The sequence below is a fragment of the Carettochelys insculpta genome, chromosome 14 (genome assembly GCF_033958435.1).
Source record: "Carettochelys insculpta isolate YL-2023 chromosome 14, ASM3395843v1, whole genome shotgun sequence".
Lineage (NCBI taxonomy): Eukaryota > Metazoa > Chordata > Testudines > Carettochelyidae > Carettochelys > Carettochelys insculpta.
The window spans coordinates 3,380,903-3,399,001 of NC_134150.1; the positions used below are offsets into that span (position 1 = coordinate 3,380,903).

Here is an 18,099-nt window from a genome sequence, read left to right on the forward strand (position 1 = left end):
GAGGATAGGTCCATCAATGGCTGTTAGCCAGGCTGGGTAGGAATGGTGTCCCTGCCTCTGTTTGTCAGAGGCTGGAAACAGAGGTCAGGAGAGGGATTGCTTTGGTGATTACCAGTTCTGTTCACTCCCTTTGGGGGCATCTGGCACTGGCCACTGTCGGAAGACAGGATACTGAGCTAGATGGATCTTTGGTGTGATTTAGTGTGGCCGTTCTTATGTTCTCCCACCCCATTTCAGTTGTTTTACTGACAACGGGAGGAATGGGAGATGTAGCCCCTAAACCTAGACGAGCTCTCTATTATTAGAAGTCTAATGTCCTGTCAGATGGTTGGGGCTAGAGAAAACACCAGACAAGAAGGCAGAGGAGTAACCCTGCAGCCCAGGTGAGCTATAGGAGGATGTGTGATTTGAAGTCCCTCTTGGATGGAAGTTTACAGACTCTTCCCTTTCCTCTGATGGAACAGCCATGTTTTACTTCCCACTTCCCCTACTTACTGCCCCAGGATATCGTTGAAGTGTGGGTCCAGTTCTATGTGGTATTTCTTCAGATACCCGTACAGTTCATCTGTGCCCAGAACCTTCGCAATGCGAACCAGCTGCAACAAGAGAGAGATTTACAGAAGGTGGTTCACTGACTTGAGAGAGCCCGGATACCACTGTACCAGATGGATGGGTGGGCTGTTGCCTCCGTGGGTGGTGCCCACAAACCAGAGAGGGAAGTTTGTCTAGTAGCATGTGGGAGGTCCAAGGTCAGGACCTCAGCGTTGGGGAAATCCTGAGGTCCAAGGGAAGCTCCCTTACCAACTCATTTCTCCAACACTGCAACAATTTGAACCATGTATCACTGCGCCTTCCAAAAGGAACTCGCTTTCTGCTGCTCGGGTCCCGAAATCTTGCTTCTACCAAATGCATAACGATGCCCTGCCAAATGGTCCCAGCCCAGGAACCTCACCCATAACCAAAGACAAGAGGGGAACAAGAATTCCCCCTTTCTGAGTCAGGCAGCATCTGCTCACCTGGTCATAGTTGTCCTGGCCATGGAAGAAGGGCTCCTTTCGGAAGATCATGCTGGCCAGCATGCAGCCTAAACTCCACATGTCCAAGCTATAGTCGTACATCTGAGAGGAAAAGAAACCATCAAGGTGGTAAGGCCACATTTCCCTCAGACCCAAGACCTCGAGTCCAAGGAGGCTCTCAGCTTTCCAACTTCACAGCAAAGTTGCTCTAACCTGCTAATCCCCAGAGGGCACATGGACCAACCAAAAGCGGTCTGAGCGCCATCACAACCACCGCCCTAAAAGTAACACTCTGCACGCTCTCTTACTTGGTAGTCCACAAGGAGCTCTGGTCCTTTGAAGTACCTCGAGGCCACGCGGACATTGTATTCCTGAGCTGGATGGTAGAACTCTGCCAAACCCCAGTCTATGAGCCGTAACTACACGCGAAGGGAAGAGAAACACAGAGAAGGAACGAAGAGAGTTAGTTGCCAAGGACAAACCAGTCGGGGAAGCCCATCTGCCCAAGCCTTTTCCCCATGGTTTGGTGAAAGCCCAAAGCCCTTTGTGCAATGAGGCACTGTCATCTGGGCTCTGCTCATGCCGTTTCTTCACTCTATTATCTGCAGCGCTTTGTGGAATTACCACGGCTCAGAGGATTCTCTGCCTCCTAATCAAATAACTTACCGGGTGACTCATCCCTTACTAACCCCACCAGTCAAAACAAGACAGTTAATTGGCTGCTAGGGAACAGGCAGGAACCAGCTGCCTGAATGCAGGATCCGTGCTAACAAGTAGGAAGGGCTCCAAGAGTCACTGGCTGGAGCAGAGGGAAGCTGCTGCCCTGTCAGGGGAAAAATGCAGACGGCATCACATTTGCCTGTGGTGCTGGTAGATGGTTTGTTATAATTCTCAGGGAGATTGTGAACCTCTCAGTAGCAGGCACTAGCTGGGAGCCAACTACTGCTGATTCCTAGGGAGGGAAATGAGGCATAGCAGCTCAGGAGAAAAACATGTGGAAGGACTCTATGGCACCCTTTGAACTGGTTAGACTGAGGGAAAGACCATGGTCTCTGTTATGTGCAGCAGTTTCTGGTTGCACCTGGCAGTGATGTTAAGATGGCACTCCCAGGCTCAACACTGGTTTCTGACCCAACGGACAAGTACCCACTGATGTATTTGACGCCATGGATTCACAACAGGTTGAGCCTCTGCAATCCAGGACACAGTGGTGTGGCAGGACCACAGATGCTGCTGGACCAGACAGCCTCAGTGGCTGTCGGACAGGGGGAGGGAGGGAGGGAGAGGCAGGCAGCTGGGAGCCCTGTCTGGGACACCCACAGCCTGGCTGCCAACAGCAATCAGGGAACCATAGCTTGGGAACAGCGGCCAGGCCAGGAATCCAGCAACCCTGGAGCTGAGGAACCGTGGGACCGGCAAGTAGGCTACCTGGTGCCAGAAACAGGGGCTGGAGGCCAGTAGGGGAGTGTTGATCTTTCTTGGTCTGGCAAACTCCCTGGTCCAGGACCACTCAGGTCCCCAGGGTGCTAGACCAGGGAGGTTCAACTTGCAGTGTGTATCCTCTATCAATTTTTTAAAACGTGAAAAGAAGACCACAGTACTGCACATGGCAGGACCAAGCGGATAAGCCATAGGCTTTCCTTTAAGTGATCAGGCCAGCCTAGCAGCATCAGGTGATCCATTATCATCATCCACACAGAGAGAACTGTCATCTGAAATGTACTAGAGCTACAGAATTCAGAGGGGGTCCAACTCAGGTCAGTGGAGCATACTTACTGAAGGCCTCTGAAAATGCTGTGATCTCAAATAATGCTACACACAGATGAGTCGGGGCTGGGGCAGCAAATGCAACCACTTGGCTTTGCGTGGGAGTGGGATGGTAACTGGGAGAAGGATCTTCTATGTAGAAGGCATAAAAAACCAAACCAAAACCAAGAGAACTGGCAGATTTTACACACGTTCTCCCGTAAAAAAAGCCAAATTTTGTACTGAGACTATTACAGGTTGAACCTCTCTAATCCAGCACCCTCAGGACCTGACTAGTGCTGTACGAGAGACTTTGCCCAACCATGGGAGGTCAATATCGTCTATCAGCGTTAGCAACAACTCCACTGCTAACTGGGCTCTTGGAAGATAAGTGGTCGTCCAGCTAACTAAAAATCATGCCGAATTACAGATGCTACTGGATGAGAGTATTCCGGATTAGACAGGTTCAACCTGTCATTCACAGGATCCAACGACAGGATAAATTTGTTCTCAGTGCACAAAAGTCCACATACTCTTTAGAAAAGAGGAGGTCACAACAGGATTGTCATAACAATGACATGGTTCAACAACAGCACTTCTGCTCTTCTCTCCTTCCACTTGTGCCTCATTCCCCTCCCTCTGTCCCTTACCTCCTGCCTGAACCTCTCTAGGCAGTTTCCTCTACCACTGGCTAGACACCACTCCCCAAATATGCAGAGGAACTGGAGTAATTAGAAATAATCCCATCCCCCTCTTGGTCAAGTCAGAGCACTTTGCTTCTTGAGTTCAGAGCAAAGGAGACAGAAGTAAGGGGTATTAGCTGAGAGAGACAATCCCCAGTAGTACCAGGGCTCTAACTCAGGCAGAAGAAAGTGGCTGAGGGGGAAAGAAGAAAGCAGTAGCTCAGATTAAGGATTTAGTGGCAAAATTTCAAGCTGCCCTGAAACCTCAACACTGTTACACCTCTACTGCATCAGTACCTTTTTCTGTTGGTGGTCTATCATGACGTTGTGGGGTTTGACATCCCTGTGCATGATCCCCATGCTGTGACAGTAATCCAGGGCCTGGCAGACAGACAATACACATTCTTGTTAGACAAACCAGCTAAAAAATCCACAATGTAACATATGGTTCTCCAGCCAATAGCGAAGGTATGCCTAAGCCAAGAGAATACAAGGACCAGTCCTTTGGCTTTGAGAGCATACTGCATCTGAAGGACTCTGAACACCCATCACCCTTGTTTCAGTCACCATCTTGGTTGCAGCAGAAGTTGTATGTTGCGAGTACAGAACGGAGGATGATGCAGCCGCTGTTCTACACCCACTTTGTCGTGCAAGGCCCCAACTCCTAGACCTGTGCTCCCACCATATTCTTTACATCTCAAGAGCTCATGAGATAGATGTCCCAACAGGAGGTAACAGAAACAATGGGTGCTAATGGACCCACACTGTTGGCAGGAGAGGCCCTCTCCAGGTCGACAGTAATTTCTAACATTTGCTCAACGTTTTTGCGCCTTTGATGACAACTTTTCTTCTGAACCGCCAGGATTTGCTTGGGTCTACCAGTTTCTAAACAAAGGATTACGCACATCCAAGAGCCCAAGGACTGAAACACCAGAGAAGGAATGATCATGCAGCTCAAAAGCACTGGCCACACAAGCAGGGAGTGCGCAGACCTGAATTCTATTCAGAGCTTGAGAGCCCGGGCTAGGTGCATCTCTGTGAAGCTGTTCTCTGCACATTAGGCAGGGGCATGCAGCTTTTCTACCTCAAAGGGACAGAATTATGAAACACTAGAACTGGAAGGGACCTCGAGAGGTCATCAAGCCCAGTCCCCTGCCCTCACGGCAGGACCAAGTACCATCTAAACCATCCCTGATACATGTCCAACCTGCTCTTAAATATCTCCAGTGATGGAGATTCCACAGCCTCCCCAGATAATTAACCACCTTGACAGTTAAGCAGCTTTTCCTAATGTCCAGCCTAAACCTACCTTGCTGCAGTATAAGCCCATTGCTTCTTGTCCTGTCCTCAGAGGCCGAGAAGAACAACTTTTCCTCCCCGCTCCTTGTAACACCTTTAAGTACTTGAAAACCGCTATCATGTCCCCTCTCAGTCTTCTCTTTACTAAACAAGCCCAATTCTTTTAGTCCTCCCTCACTGCTCGTTTCTCTAGACCTTTCATCATTCTTGTTGCTCACTCTGGATGGCGGAGTTCAATCTATCAAGATTTGTCGACTGTTCGGAGACCCACAAGTGGATAGCAGGAGGTCTGAGGCCACCTACTTCCCGCCCAGTTCCCGAATTGCCCTCATGACTCTGGACAACTGGGTCTACAAAATTAAGTTCCACAAAATACCAGGAGAAGGCCCCTCTTGGGCAGGCAGGCCGAGATAAGGCGGCAAAAAAGAGTTCCCTGTAAGCTGAGCACTTCAGCAGCCGCCCAGAAGAGGTTCAGGTGCTGCCCAGCTGATTGACAAAGGTCCCAGAGTATCCACAGCCAGCAGCATCTGTTTCTACTGGTGGTGCACAGCCACACATGCCTTGAGGGAACACTGTAACACAGGGTTAGTAATTCACCCCCTCTGGCTCTGCATAATGCCAACCATCTCTAGCTCACCTGGGCCATTTCCTTCACCCCACCCATTTCCAATGCTTTGTCCCTGGTGCTCTACTCCCCACTTGTATATAGATACAGTTACTACACTCCTGGAAAGCCCCCAGATACCGATCGTATGAAACCAGAGAGAGTCCCAGCTTAGTTCTGAACTCCCCACCTTCTCCAATGGGCTTTGTGAGTTTGATCTTCTTTCCCCAGCCGTTCCCAAGTGGGCCCTGTTACGCGAGTTCTGCATTAAATCTCAGCGAGGAAGAGGAAAAAATGTGAAGGGTCAGCTTGTCAGCGGGCTGCCCCAGAAATTCTGCCATTGCTTCAGAGGGTCCGAACCCCAGCCAGGCTCAGTGACCTTTAATCGTTCACTGTGACCATCACTCACCTTGAGCAGCTCATACATATAAAACCGAATATCAAAGTCTGTCAGGATCTGGTACAGTTGCTGAAACAGATTTGGAGAGAGAAAGAGAAGGGAAAATAAATATTTAGATCTTAATTGTTTTTAGTCCTTAACCGCACCTTTTAGGTCCTAATCCCCACTTCCTCCTGTACTGAAAATCACTCTAGCGCAGGGATCAGCAACCTTTCCCAGGCAGAGTGCTGAAATTTGACTTTTTGACCTCCATGTATGGTCCTAGTGCCGGTGACACTTTTTAAAGTCATTAATAGTCCTATTAATAAATAACTAAAGAGGCAAAGCTTTGCCGATTAGGTGGTGGTTGGTAGCATTAGTTGGTCTTTTGTTATTCCACAGGCAGCCTGGTGTTGAGCAAGCCCCGGCTGCCTGGGGGAGGAGAGGTGGGGCTGAGCTCCTGCCTCATGTGCTGATGAAAATTGGCTCAGGTGCCACTCTTGGCACACGTGCTGGGGGTTGTCGTTTGTCCCCTGCCCTAGAGCCTTTTCTAATGCAGAAACTCAGTGCCTGAACTCAAAATGAACATTAATTATCAGTGAGGCGTTACTCTGGTTAATAGACTATGTACTAGCAGATAGGAGGAGGCATAGCAGTAAATGACAGCATGCCACAGCACCATCACTCTCCCTTTGCTTCCTCTAAACTGGATGACCCCCCTACAACCTCAGAAAGCAGGTGTTCAGGAGAGTATCAGCTTTCACATCTCCTCTGTGTCTCAACTCTACCTACACTACTCAAGAAGGCTAGAGCAGCAGCTACTCCAAAGGGATGGAGCCAGGAACGTGGAAAGGAGAAGCACCAAGATTCCATCACCAGGGTAGGACCGAGATCACTGCATGGAGCTTGTTACTGGCAGCGTAAGTGATCCACTGCCATCTCACTTTCTCCTCCACGTTCCCACTGGAATTAGTAACAACTGCTGCTGTAAAATAATAGCTGGAAGCATTTAGGGCCAGGGTGCAACTTACACCACAACATCACTTATCTCATTGTCACACAGCCATCAATCGCGACTGGGCACAGATTTAGCATTGCTCTTAAAATCCATCATTGGCACCTTCATCAGCCCAATTCTGTTCGTCGGCTCCTGCCCCCTGGGAAGGAGGGACGAACTCACCCCCACGAGGCACAGCACGATGCTAAGAACAACTTTCGTGCCAAGTTTCACCAAAAACAGCAGGAATTAGCCTTTTTTTTTTTTCCTTCTTAATAAACAAGAGGCTCCTTCAAGCTCAGTCAAATTGTTTGATTTCATTAACTTCAAAGGCTGCTGCTGGCTCAGGGCACTGCCTGGTAGTTTCAAGAAAACCCCACAGTGGAGATTTGAAATTCACATTCCAAGTAACTAGAGCTAATCCTGCTCTGGAGCTATGTCCTGTGAAATGCCGAAGAGGGATGTAAATAAGTCACCGCCCATGCCCCAAGCATCCTCACCAAACAGCTCAGCCTTTACCACCCCTGCTCCAATAAGATGCCTCATCATCCAGCAATGGACAAAGGACATTTGTAAGCACAGAACTGTGCTTAGCATTCAAGTGCAACCCAGCAAAGCAGGCCCAAGTCAGCACGGAGTAGATAAAATGATACAGCAAGAAGCTATGACAGGGGCTAGCTGCCTACTGGGGAGCACCAAAGAACCTTCTGCCCTCACTAAGTTCTCTAGCAGCCTCCTTGTGCTCCACAGCGTGCGTACAATTGCTGACAGAGCACGTCTTTTTCCGTCTGGAAGTTGTTTAGTTTTCAAAGAAACCATTTTGAAAAAAAAATTTTTGGGGGGGGGGGGGGGGGGGAGGAAGATTGGGGGTTATGAAATTAATCTTTCCAAGAAAGCCAGACCGTAATCCTCTTTGCTAATACAGTACCCTTCATCTGGAGATTTCAGAAAGTGGATACAGATTTTCCTTCCTGCTTTCGAGATGGCAAATGAGAGACTAAGGCCCAGATCCCCCAAAACACACAGGCCAGTAACTCCTGCTGGTTTCATGGGGAGTCTGTCAGTTCAAGGGCTAGAAACAAGGGATTTCATCTCTGAGCCCCATGCTGGGCTGCTTTCTCCCAAGAGGAGGGGTAAAACAGCACAGGAGAGATTATAAAACCCTTTCCCTCTCTTAGCCTGATGAAGGGGCAGGTTGAACCTCTCTAATCCATTACTCTCAGCCGGCAACATCCGCAACCCCGCATGAGTTCAGTTAGCCGGACGACCACTTATCATGGGTGTGACCAAGTTTCCCGCAGTCCTGTAAAGTTTCTTTCCAGCCACCAGTCCTGTCTCTCAGTGTTCTGTGCTGTTATTTTGCCATAATTTATCCCTAAATGTTTAAGAGCCTCGTAAGCAGTGGAAGTGTTGGTAATGCTGCTAGACAATAGTGACCTCCTATCATCTGGCAAATTTCTCTTGCCCAGCACCAGTCAGGTTTTGAGAGTGCCAGAAGAGAGAGGTTAAACCAGTATTCTAATTTTTGCAAGGCTCCATGAGCTATTATCCTTTACCAATCCTCTCCCCACACCATTCCCTCGAAGCCAAGTGGCCTTTTCAGCTGAAGTTTGCTGCCTTGCAAAAGCTGAGGTGAAACAGAGAACGGTTCCCTGTGCCTTTACAAGAGAAAAGCAGAGAAGTTGTTGGAGGTGCTCACACACGTACGAAAACTCCATCTGGGCCTTCCTCTGTCCAGCTGCTTTGTACCTTTTTAAGCCACCCCTTTTAACCTGCTGACCACGTGGCCTTTTAAAACAAGAGCCTAGGTCTCCTCAACATAGGACTTGGCACACCAGTATGAACCCAGCTTTGAGAAATCTCTGTCCACCAAAAAAAATAAACATCCTTCCAGCAGGGGTCCAGGTTCTTTCTACCAAAGCTATTTACAGAGCACTGGCACATCCCTTTCTCACCAAGTTGTCTCTAGAGTTCTGTTCTCAAGCTCTGGTCTCAGGGTGGTTTTAGTCTGAAGAGGGACACAAGCATCCCTGTGAAGCTCTGTATCTTCAAGACTTCAGTTAGCCAGCATACAGAGCAACAGGGGAAGGAGCCTGATCCCCACGTCGGGTACAGAAGCCGAGCCAGGCTGTGCGCCGACTTAAAATTTTAAATGCAGAGCAGCGGTGGGGAAGGGCAGTTAACTAAGTATCAGAGAAATTTTGACAGTTCCCCGGTTACCAGATTAGTCACTCTAACATCCCAAATTAACTGCCAGACCTTCAAACTGACCCTGGGCTCTGTGCTGTGAGTCATGCTGGTCTCTTTCCTTTTCATGCATCAGCACAAGCAATAAAGGCTTCCCAGGCCCATGAATGGCACCTGTACATCCCTCAACAGCTTTCAGGGGGTTTGCACAGATGGAATGGGCTGTCATTGAACAATTCTATTGATGCTGAAGAAGGAATCAGCTCCTGCTCCCTTTCTGAGCTATGGTGGTCCCTGCGGGGGTAGCAGAAATTAACCAGTTAACATTTCCTCACTAGTCTGCCCACTAGTCAGGAAGTGCAGATTTCTGGAAGATGGCACTATTCTTTCTGTGAGTTTCCTGCATAATGCCACATTTCCGGGGTGCTGCTTGAAAGTGTAAAACATTCAGGTGGGATCACTTGAAAACCATTTGCTCTTTGACTGCCAGTGTTTATAGTTAGGCAAAGTTTGATTTCACTCTCCCCTGGATGTGTTGCAAATGTTGTGGGAAACTATATATTTATCCTCCATATATATAAGTCTGGGTGGGAAGCGCAGGGGATTGGTCACTCGAGGTGAAAATAGAACTTAAGGGAATCCCAGCAGATAGGAGTCCAAGCAGCCAATACACAGTGAAAGAGCAGGGAACAGCTACAGCCTGTCCGCAGTCTGTGATCACATCTGCCATGGGCAGAGATGTAATCCCAACTGCTCCCAAAGTGATCTGGATACAGCCCCTTTCCTTCCACATCTATGCTGCCCTAGGCAGCCTGGCTTGCCTTCCCAACCTGCTGTGCACCTCTGCCATTTCTTTTTTTCCCCCCCAGACACCACTTCTGAACAGCCTGTGAACTTTATTCCTGCCTTTCAAAGCAGGTTCTACTAAAAATAAGGATAGCAAAACCCATGCAGGGCAGCCTGAAAGAACTTCCATACATATTTCTCTTCCAGGCAGGAGACGTTTTCTTATGGGCCAAAAGACCTATTTCTGGTACGCTGCAAATTATTGGGGGGAAGGGACAATGCAGGTATTTTAATTTTTAGTTGAAGACTGAAAGACCATTTGCCTGACTTTCATTTTGCCTGAAAGTCAAAAAATGAAGGCAATCGTTGATGAGTAGTTTGTGGCCTCAGAGATAGAAGGATAAACAGAATTTAATGGAGGGCCAATATTTCTCTTAAGACATAAATAGAAGCGTTACATTTCATGTGAGAGAATAACAGGTATGATATTTCAAACTATGGCTCATCACACACACACACACACAAGTATACAATTAAGTAGTGTAAGATTATAATTTGACCAATTTAAAAGATATGCTATTCATCTATTTAAGGTACTTATCACCACAGCAACCAAATATTATGGTAAAATATTTAAATTCCTTTGCTTTTAAGAGTCTGAGTTACTAGATCAGGCAACTTCAACAGCCTTGGAGTAGGGCCTGCAATTTTTTAGGCTCCACTCTTGCAAAGACAGGCCATAGGACAGCTGCAGGAGCCCAAGTGGAGCTGTTCTGATGATTCCAGAGATGTCACTGGCGAGACATGTGCTCCAAAGAAAGTAACATTAACCAAGTGGCCCAACAAGCAATTAACATTAAATAAAAATGTAATTTCACTGAAAGCACAAAGGATACCATCTACCAGAAAAAAAAAAGATCAATACAGACATTTTGTAGCTTCAAAGATAACATTACAAATGAGGAAAACATAAAAACGCAAAATTAAAGTATTTGGCAGTAGCCCTGGATCACGAAAACAGTTACATGGAACTAGCTTGAGACTCCTCTGACATTTGTTGAGACACACAAGGTCGTCACGCTGCTGTTGGGGGAATGAGTTATTACAGCGATGACGAGTTCAAACACTTCACGTGTGGGCTAACCCCGCCAAAATGAGTAAGACAACAATGCCCTTTCACTTAACTTAGCGTGCATCACATTTCACTCTCGCAGAACGAGGCCCCCAAGGTAATTAGGAACACGGAGCATTGAAAGAAAGAAGTTAAAAAACTGAAGCACATTGGAAAGAGTCCAGTTTGAATCTCCAGACATTTTATTAATAGGGCTCAAGGAGACCCAGTGAGAACTGACATGAGGATTCTTGGACCTGTTTTCACTCAACACTCCAAGCACCTTGCTCCTGTCTCAGTACAGAGAAAGACAGACTTCGGGGCTTTAGTGTAAAGGAGGAAATCCACTTGGGAGTTTTTGCATGTGCATCGGTTAGACAGGCACTCAGTCACCTGCGCAGGTAAATACCAAATCATACCTGAACCTGCAAACTCAAAAACACGTGGGCCCTAAACAGGACTGCAAATATGCTTTTCCCTAGCTAGGCTGAGTCTCCGGGGTATAGACAGATTTGCCGTAGGGATGTAAAACCCCATTTAATTGGTTAACTGCTGGGTTTAACCTGTTAAACAACTGGGGATGGGGGGGCGACCTCCCCAGCTGCCCTCCTCCCCCCTGCAGTGCACCAGAGACTAGGACCACTTCAGCTGGGCTGGACTGCCCCCACCAGCCCCACAGGGCTAGAACAACCCCCTGCCCACACAAGGCAGGGGGCTGCTCCAGCCGCTGCCAGTTAATGGTAACTAGAGTAAGCCTCCGCTATTTAGGATGAAGTTTACCAGTTAACCATTAACATCCCTAATTTGCATATTTTCAGTCTCAAGCAAAATGTTCCAGGACTGTCTCATCCCAAAGTTAGGGATCATTGCTGAGTTACCCGCAAGACTTGGGCTTTTACATTTGCTTTTCAACGATTCTATTTAAAAACAAATTTAACTTCTTATGATGCAAATGGCCGCAGCTCAGCAATGCAACTTCGTGGGTAGCACTGCACAGCTTAGCATGCAATCAATGGTGGCTGGGGGAAGGAAATGAACAACTATTCCTGTTCCTGGTAGGAAGGACAGTTTGCTGGGAACACGGCACAATATTCATGCCAAACCACCAAGGGAAGCCATTGAACTGACCATTACACCCAGTTATCTTTACCGTTAGAATATTTCGGACATAACGTTATCTGGCAAGAACTTCTCATGTAATGTAGAATCACAGGACTGGAAAGGACCTCACAAGATCCTCTAGTCCTGTCCCCTGCACTCAAGGCAGGATCAAGTATTATTTAGACCATCTCAGACAGGTGCTTTGCCTTGAGGAGTTAAATCTACAATCTCCCCCCATGCTACACGGACTGTGGAATGGAGACAAGTCACAGACCTGAGTACTAGGGAGACATGCCCTGCTTTGGATTTTTGTGTAGAGAAATTACTGGGCATCCCCGTGGCTTCTGGGGGATCGTCCAATGGGATCCATGTTAAAAACAATCAAGGTCCTTTTAATTAGCCCAGAAAGGCTGCTCGATGACAGCTCCACTGATGGGGGTAACGCTTGCTCTCCTCAAGCCTCGTCAGGACAGGCTCTCTTGCACGCTGCTACGGTCTCCCCACTAGAGCCTTACATAGCGTAAATAACGTCCACAGTGCTGCCGCTGGATTAGTTACATGCACTGGCTGTGGGCAGCACATTACAGTAGCCCTTGAATCACGACACCGACTCCCACGTGATGGAAGCCATGCATGCAATCCTGGACCGGCCAGGCTTAGACGACGTGCAGCGCTCTTACACAGCCAGTATGATGCTGCTGCCTTAGTCCTCTCAGTGCGGTATCAGAGTTGCTAGCAGTCCCACCTTGAGGTAAATGGTTCCCAAGGCTGGGTTATTAAACCTTCATGGTAAACCACAGGTTTGCAACATTGTGTGTGGAACCCCGATTCTCTGAACTTTCAACTCAAGAGGCTTCCTCTTTTTATGGCCTCTCCTCCTTTACCCCATATTCTAGCAACGCCATCTCTGAGAGACCTGGAACCTGAACCTTACGGGGACCATCCTGAAGTCCAGAGAACTTAACTAGACAAAGGGATGCAATGTAATAACCCCGGGACCAAAGACATTTAGCACCTAGGTGCTTAACTCTGCTCATTAGGTGTCTACCTGCATCTTGAGGCACCTAAATACATTTAAAAATCTGGCCCTTGCTGACCTTGGAGTGAAGGACCAAGCTCTGCTCTTCTCCAGAAAGAGAAGTTGTCCCTGGGTTGTTGCCAGTGCATCCCCGGTATGTTCACTGAGTACTTTGAGATCTAAGTCCTAAGAAGTGAGCGTTGAACAACAGTTCCCAGGGTCAGTCACGTTATTTGACACCCCACTATATTCCTATCTATAGAGTAAGAAAACGGCTCTCAAACACAGTGGAGTGCTAATGAGGGCTGCTGAAAATGATTATGAATGACTGTCCGTCACTAAAAAGGCCATCTGGCACAGTTCAAAACTTATGGTATATACACATCTGGGGCAAGTAGGGATAACCATACTTATGTCAAAAAGTTACTGAACTACAGTTCTTTAAAGATACTCTTCCCCCAGCCAAAAACTGTTCTAGTAGCACATATGCTCCCTGATGGACCTGCTTCGAAAGGTTCACCAGAGGAAAGAGAAATATTTCACTCAGCTCCCCACCTATCAAACAGGCAGGACAATATTCAGCGGTCTGGAAAAAAGCTTTAGATCTACTCCAACACAGTTATATCAGACCTCGGTTGTGACCTTTGTAAGTCAGAACATTCACTCTCTCTCTCCCCGACTAAGTCGCGACTCTATGCACCAGTGTTTCTATGCAAATCCATGCCACCATCTCCATCAACAGCCCTCCCATAAATAGAGTATGATAGCAGAGGGATTAAGGTAGATTTAAAACCTTGCACAGCAGCAGTTGCTATATTCAGAATGGGTGAGAGGAAATGCAGTAAACTCTCCCATTTTCCTGTATCCTTGGAACTTGCACCTCGAAGTCACAAGGAGGGACAGCTGGGCAGTTTCGTGTTTTATTTCTCAGAGTCGTACTTGCACTGTGTTGGCTGAATTTACAAGGCAAGGCGGTGTATACTATTTCCCAGCAACAACCTGGCTTTTCAAAGGGTCCTCAGTACACCCGGTGTATGACGTCGCCCTTTAGCCCTCCCACCTCCCCAGCTTAGGTACCAAGACAGACTCACCTTAAAATCTGTATTATTGATGTACTCAAACACCAAAGCCGGGGTCTTTGACTGCAAGAGGAAAAGAATAGGTTAGCCACCTGCCTGCATGAGCGGTACCTTCTGCCCTTTAGGAGCCCCAAGATTCTGACTGACAAAACCCACGCTCTTCTGCCCGAAGCGGAAAGCAGGAAAGAAGGAAGGAGGGGGAAAATAAGCAGTAGCTGTTAGGTAGGAAGACAACGAGATGTAACCAAGTAGGAGGCTGAGCACCTGCTATCAGTTTAACTGGACAAATCTTGTTTAAGCCACAAGTGGCCATGACATAGAGATAGCATTTATCTGGGTGTTTTAAAAGCAGCCACAAAGCTCTCCCCGGCCGCTGCCAATCAATTAAGAGGTATCACTAGATCGGGGTGGCCAACCCATGGCCCTTTGAGCTATTAAATGTGGCTCCTCCTCAGAGCTGGCCACCCACTCCGTGCGTGCGCCTCAGCCGTCAGCAGGAGCATCGCATGCCGGCAGTGGCTCTGGTGAGCTGCTGGCATCAAGTTACAATGGGATGCGGGGGAAGGCCTGGGGGTGAGGCTGCCTGGCTCCAAGGGAGAGGAGAGGAATTGGGTTAGAGCAGGAGGTTGGGGTACCTGGTTCTGGGGAGGGCATTAAGCCACATATTTATTTTAATTTATCAATATAGATAAAATATGCAGATATATATCTGACTGGTGCCGGATGAGAGAATGTAGCAGACCATGGGAGGTCAATGCTGTCTAGCACATTACCAACAATTTCCAGTGCTTAATGGGCTCTTAGGAGACATTTAGGGGTAAATTACAGATAAACAAACAGCACAGGACACAGAGCCAGAACTGGTGGCTGTAAACAAACTTTATGGGCCCATGGGAAACTTGGCCACACCCTAAGTGGTCATCCAACTAACATCATTACAGATTATGGAGTTTGTCGGACAAGAGCATTCTGGAGTAGAGAGGTTCAAACTGCATAATATGTGGCTCTTTGCATTCTATCCACGTGGCTCTTTGTTCCTAACTGGCTGGCTGTCCCTACACTAGATACAGAAGAGGAACCAAGGATTTTGGAGGAGAAGGAAGATTACCAGGTCATCCAAACCAAAAAGTATTCTCACAAGTTCCTAAGAAACCAACATTGCTCTTCTTCATCATGGAAGGAAGATGCAAGCAGCATGACGAAAGCTAAGGTGACAAGACAACTAGCAGCAAACAGGAGTCTTGTACTTGAAACATGGAAGTCCATCAGCCACCCTACAGACTGCAGCTAAAGACAAACCCATCACATAAGATACCCCAAGATATACTGACACCTACCACTGGGTCCTTGACAGTATCAATCAGCTTAATGATGTTGGTGCCACCTCGCAGATTCTCCAGGATCTTAACCTCCCGTTTTATCTTCTTTTTCTTCACTGGCTTAAATACACAAAAGCGATTAGAAGTGAGACCCCTTCAGAAGGTACCACCAGTTCTCATTTGGTGATTCAGATTGGACCAAGCTAACTCTCTCCTCTTGAGGGAGGGAGGATGAGAACACGCCTAGCCACCAGGAGAAGGCAGTTTTCAGGAAGGGCTGGCATATGACAGGGAATTCCCTCTTGTCAGGATGGGCTACTTTTCTGTTACATGCAACATCAGAGCATCTTGCGGCCCAAAATCATCTAGCAGTACGAGGGCCATCCCTGAGCATAAAAGCATTTGAAGACTTGAATAATAACCAACAACCCTGGAAAAGGTTGTAGCTGTTATGCACTTATCAGCACATAGAAAGGATGTGCCACAGCCTGTGTTTACTGGTTTAACACACACATGATTTTCTTGTTCCACTGCTGGGCAGTTCTTATTTCTTCTGAACACGTGTCATCCTTGAGTCATCCTTCAGTTAGTTAGTTTGCTGAAATTCCAGAGGTCAGTGTTTATGAAGGAGTGCAGACACTTAAGTGTCTAATTACACACCACTGAGTCCTTCAACTGCCCCAGGGAGTGCAGACATCCCAGTAAAACCACACCTGTTGACAAGTTATTGCTTTTATATATGGGTGCGCGCGCGCACACACACACACGCGCACACACACACACACGCGCACACACGCCCGCCCACAGAGGAAAAGAAACTTAACATTTTAAACTGTTTTAAAATGGTCTTCAAACACATACTCCAAAAAAACTCTTTTTGGGAGCCAACTTTCAGAAGGAGAGTTCTTATCAACTCAAAGGTCCCACTTTTTGTTTGTTTGATTTTTTTTCACCATACTTATCTACTTCCCGTTTGCACAGAAAAGAGATATATTATATAGCTCAGCAAAAGGGGAGCTGCATTGTTGATTTGCTCTTCCTGTGCCTGCTTGGAGGGAAAAGAGCAAATTTTAAGACAATGGCTATGAATGGCCATTTAAGACAACGGCCCATGGACCACCAGTGATCTGTAGAATGAACCATAGAGAACTGCAGTGAGGTACTAAGAAGGGATTTAAGTTCATGAGAAGCACACTCTTACTCCCCACAACTGTCCCCCCATGAAAAAGATTTTGTACTACGAGATATTTTAGAGATACACCACTGAAACACTGAATTGTAGAACTTTCCTTTTTTAATTTTGACTGCCTCCTGAAGCAATACGTCTTTAAGTGCTTTCAATCTAAAAACCAAAACAGTCGTAAGAACTCCTTACTCACAGTTACGAAGACAACCCTTCCTGCCTCATCAAATCCTGCCTTTAAATAGAGAGCATATCAGAAACACACCGATGTGTTAGAAACATACAAATCAGGAAAACAATGTGGTACGTGCAATTTAACCTTAACTCCTGTGACTACACGTTACTATGTAGTTAACCATAATCACAGACTCTGCCAAATAAAGTCATTTTAGGCTGTTGGAAAAAGTTCCATACAGTAACCAAACAAATGGTCACACAACCACAACACTGTTTGAAACTCTTGGTAGCTTTGCAAGGTGAGCAGTGAATGAGGCAAGGCCTTCTACATAGCCCTTTCGTTCACTGTGAACCTGAAGTAAATTTAACTTCCACAGGTTGACCCTCTCTAGTCTGGCACTCTCTGATCCAACAACATCCGTTGTCCAGCATGATTTAGTTAGCCGGATGACCACTTTTCATGGATGAGGCCAAGTTTCCCTACGGACCCATGAAGTTTGTTTCCAGCCACCAGTCCTGGCTCTCAGTGTTCCATACTGTTACTTAGCAGTAATTTACCCCTAAATGTCTTCTAAGAGTCCAGTAAGCAGTGGAAGTGTTGGTAACGCTACTAGACAATACTGACCTCCTACCATCTGGCCAGTTCTCTGGTTCAGCATGGGTCAGAACCAAAGGGTGCTGGACTAGAGAGAGATTCAACCTGTAATTAAGTTTTAGGCACAGCCTACCGTCAAAGAACTAAAATGTCATCCCATGTTTACACAGAGAGAAGGGTCAGATCTTGAAAGTCAGACACAGTAAAACAAACCCCATTTTTACCAGAACCATCCAAAGATGATAACCCTCAATAAGGGCTACTTCCATGCCAAAGTATGTTTTGCTTTTATTGTCCAATCATTTTAGAGCTCTGAAGGCATTACAACTGCATTTATTTATATAACAGAGCAAGTATCTTCTCCCTTATCAAACACGATATATCATCGTCATAATTCAAAATGACCTGGATATACGGTCCGAGGTAAATATGATGAAGTTTAATACGGACAAATGCAAAGTACTCAACTCACAAAGGAACCATCAGCTTCATACATACAGAATAGGAAGCGATGGTTTAGGAAGGAGTACTGCAAAAAGGGACCTGGGGTCACAGAGGACCACAAGCTAAATGAGCCAACTGTGAGACATCGTTGCAAAAAAAAAACAAAAACATGATTCTGGGATGGACTAACAGGAGTGGCGTGAGCAAGACGTGGGAAGTCATTTTTCCCTCTCTAATCTGTGCTGCTTAGGCCTCAATTGAAGTATTGTGTCTGGTTCTGGGTACCATATTTCAAGGAAGATGTGGAGAAATTAGAGAAGAGCAACAAGAGTGATTCAAGGTCTGGAGAACATGGGCTAGGAGGGAAGACTGAAA

At 46.9% G+C, this 18,099-nt stretch overlaps 1 protein-coding gene across 1 annotated transcript in view; it reads right to left on the reverse strand.

Annotated features, from left to right (window-relative positions):
- The window catches only part of CSNK2A2 (casein kinase 2 alpha 2), a 38,045-nt gene that overhangs the window by 8,263 nt on the left and 11,683 nt on the right, over positions 1-18,099 (reverse strand). Inside the window, exons 3-9 of the mRNA XM_075008715.1 lie at positions 15,344-15,445; positions 14,019-14,069; positions 5,758-5,817; positions 3,743-3,826; positions 1,325-1,435; positions 1,017-1,118; positions 496-596 (exon numbers count right to left, since the gene is read on the reverse strand). Coding sequence (XP_074864816.1) covers positions 496-596; positions 1,017-1,118; positions 1,325-1,435; positions 3,743-3,826; positions 5,758-5,817; positions 14,019-14,069; positions 15,344-15,445 — 611 coding nt within the window. The remainder of the gene's footprint in view (positions 1-495; positions 597-1,016; positions 1,119-1,324; positions 1,436-3,742; positions 3,827-5,757; positions 5,818-14,018; positions 14,070-15,343; positions 15,446-18,099) is intronic.